The 1,743-nt window shown below is 73.7% G+C and overlaps 1 protein-coding gene across 1 annotated transcript in view; it reads left to right on the top strand.

Annotated features, from left to right (window-relative positions):
- Nucleotides 1-67: 67 nt before the first annotated feature.
- Nucleotides 68-1,743, top strand: part of AURANDRAFT_68805 (hypothetical protein) — a gene marked incomplete at both ends in the record, with an annotated part of 7,278 nt that continues 5,602 nt past the window's right edge. The window contains 2 exons of the mRNA XM_009044535.1: nt 68-823; nt 1,025-1,741. Of these exons, the coding sequence (XP_009042783.1) occupies nt 68-823; nt 1,025-1,741 (1,473 nt within the window). The remainder of the gene's footprint in view (nt 824-1,024; nt 1,742-1,743) is intronic.

Here is a 1,743-nt window from a genome sequence, read left to right as displayed (position 1 = left end):
TCGCGGACCCAGCGCCTTCGCCCTCGCTGGCGCCCGCGCCCGCGCCGACGACGGCCGCCCCGTCCAGAACGCCGACGCGTCCTCCGACGATCTACTGCCACGACGACGCCGCGTGGTACAAGCGCGACGCGCCGTCGAAGCACTGCGACTGGGTCGCCGGCTATTCCGCGGGCCGCTGCGAGGTCGTCGGCGCCGACGAGCGCCTCGCGCACGAGGCCTGCCGCGCGAGCTGCGGCTGCTCCGCGCCGAGCGCGTCTCCGACGACGGACGCGCCGTCGCGCTGTCCGTCGTACGCGCCCTCGGAGCTCCCCACCCCCGAGCCGTCGAGCCCCTCGCCGAGCGGAGCGCCGTCCGCGGCGCCGTCGCCCGCGCCGTCGCCCGCGCCGTCCACCGCGGCGCCGAGCTCCTTTCCGACGCCCGACTGCTCCGGCAACGCGAGCCTCTTCTCCTACGAGCGGGGCCCCGACGTCGAGAGCTGGGCGGGCTCGACGACGACCTCGTACGCGGGCCTGGACGGCACCAACGGCGCGGTCCTGCGGACGCTCGACGACGCGGACACGACCCTCGTCACGTTCCTCTGCGCTCCCGACGACGTCGAGGTCTGCAACACGGTGGTGTTCGACTTCGGAGACGCCGTGCCGAGCGGCGACCTCTTCTTTCGAGTGACGCTGGGGAACTCCTCTATCGAAACGTCCTTCGACGACGAGGAGAGCCCGGTGTCGACCTACATGTTCTGCCTCAGCCACGGCGCCATCGTCCGCGCGCCGACGGCCGCGCCCACGGCGTCGCCGGCGCCGACGACGGGGAGCCCGAGCGACGCTCCGTCGTCGACTCCGAGCGCGATGCCCTCCTGGACGCCATCGTCGCTTCCCAGCGCGACTCCTTCAACACTTCCGAGCGCGTCGCCGACGAGTGCGCCCAGCGCGATGCCCTCGAATGCTCCCAGCGCGACACCCTCGCGGAACCCAGCGCCTTCGCCCTCGCTGGCGCCCGCGCCCGCGCCGACGACGGCCGCCCCGTCCAGAACGCCGACGCGTCCTCCGACGATCTACTGCCACGACGACGCCGCGTGGTACAAGCGCGACGCGCCGTCGAAGCACTGCGACTGGGTCGCCGGCTATTCCGCGGGCCGCTGCGAGGTCGTCGGCGCCGACGAGCGCCTCGCGCACGAGGCCTGCCGCGCGAGCTGCGGCTGCTCCGCGCCGAGCGCGTCTCCGACGACGGACGCGCCGTCGCGCTGTCCGTCGTACGCGCCCTCGGAGCTCCCCACCCCCGAGCCGTCGAGCCCCTCGCCGAGCGGAGCGCCGTCCGCGGCGCCGTCGCCCGCGCCGTCGCCCGCGCCGTCCACCGCGGCGCCGAGCTCCTTTCCGACGCCCGACTGCTCCGGCAACGCGAGCCTCTTCTCCTACGAGCGGGGCCCCGACGTCGAGAGCTGGGCGGGCTCGACGACGACCTCGTACGCGGGCCTGGACGGCACCAACGGCGCGGTCCTGCGGACGCTCGACGACGCGGACACGACCCTCGTCACGTTCCTCTGCGCTCCCGACGACGTCGAGGTCTGCAACACGGTGGTGTTCGACTTCGGAGACGCCGTGCCGAGCGGCGACCTCTTCTTTCGAGTGACGCTGGGGAACTCCTCTATCGAAACGTCCTTCGACGACGAGGAGAGCCCGGTGTCGACCTACATGTTCTGCCTCAGCCACGGCGCCATCGTCCGCGCGCCGACGGCCGCGCCCACGGCGT

This window comes from Aureococcus anophagefferens (genome assembly GCF_000186865.1).
Source record: "Aureococcus anophagefferens unplaced genomic scaffold AURANscaffold_402, whole genome shotgun sequence".
NCBI classification, from domain to species: Eukaryota; class Pelagophyceae; order Pelagomonadales; family Pelagomonadaceae; genus Aureococcus; species Aureococcus anophagefferens.
The sequence above is the reverse complement of the archived record's forward strand: the minus strand, read 5'-3'. Positions and strand labels throughout refer to the sequence as shown.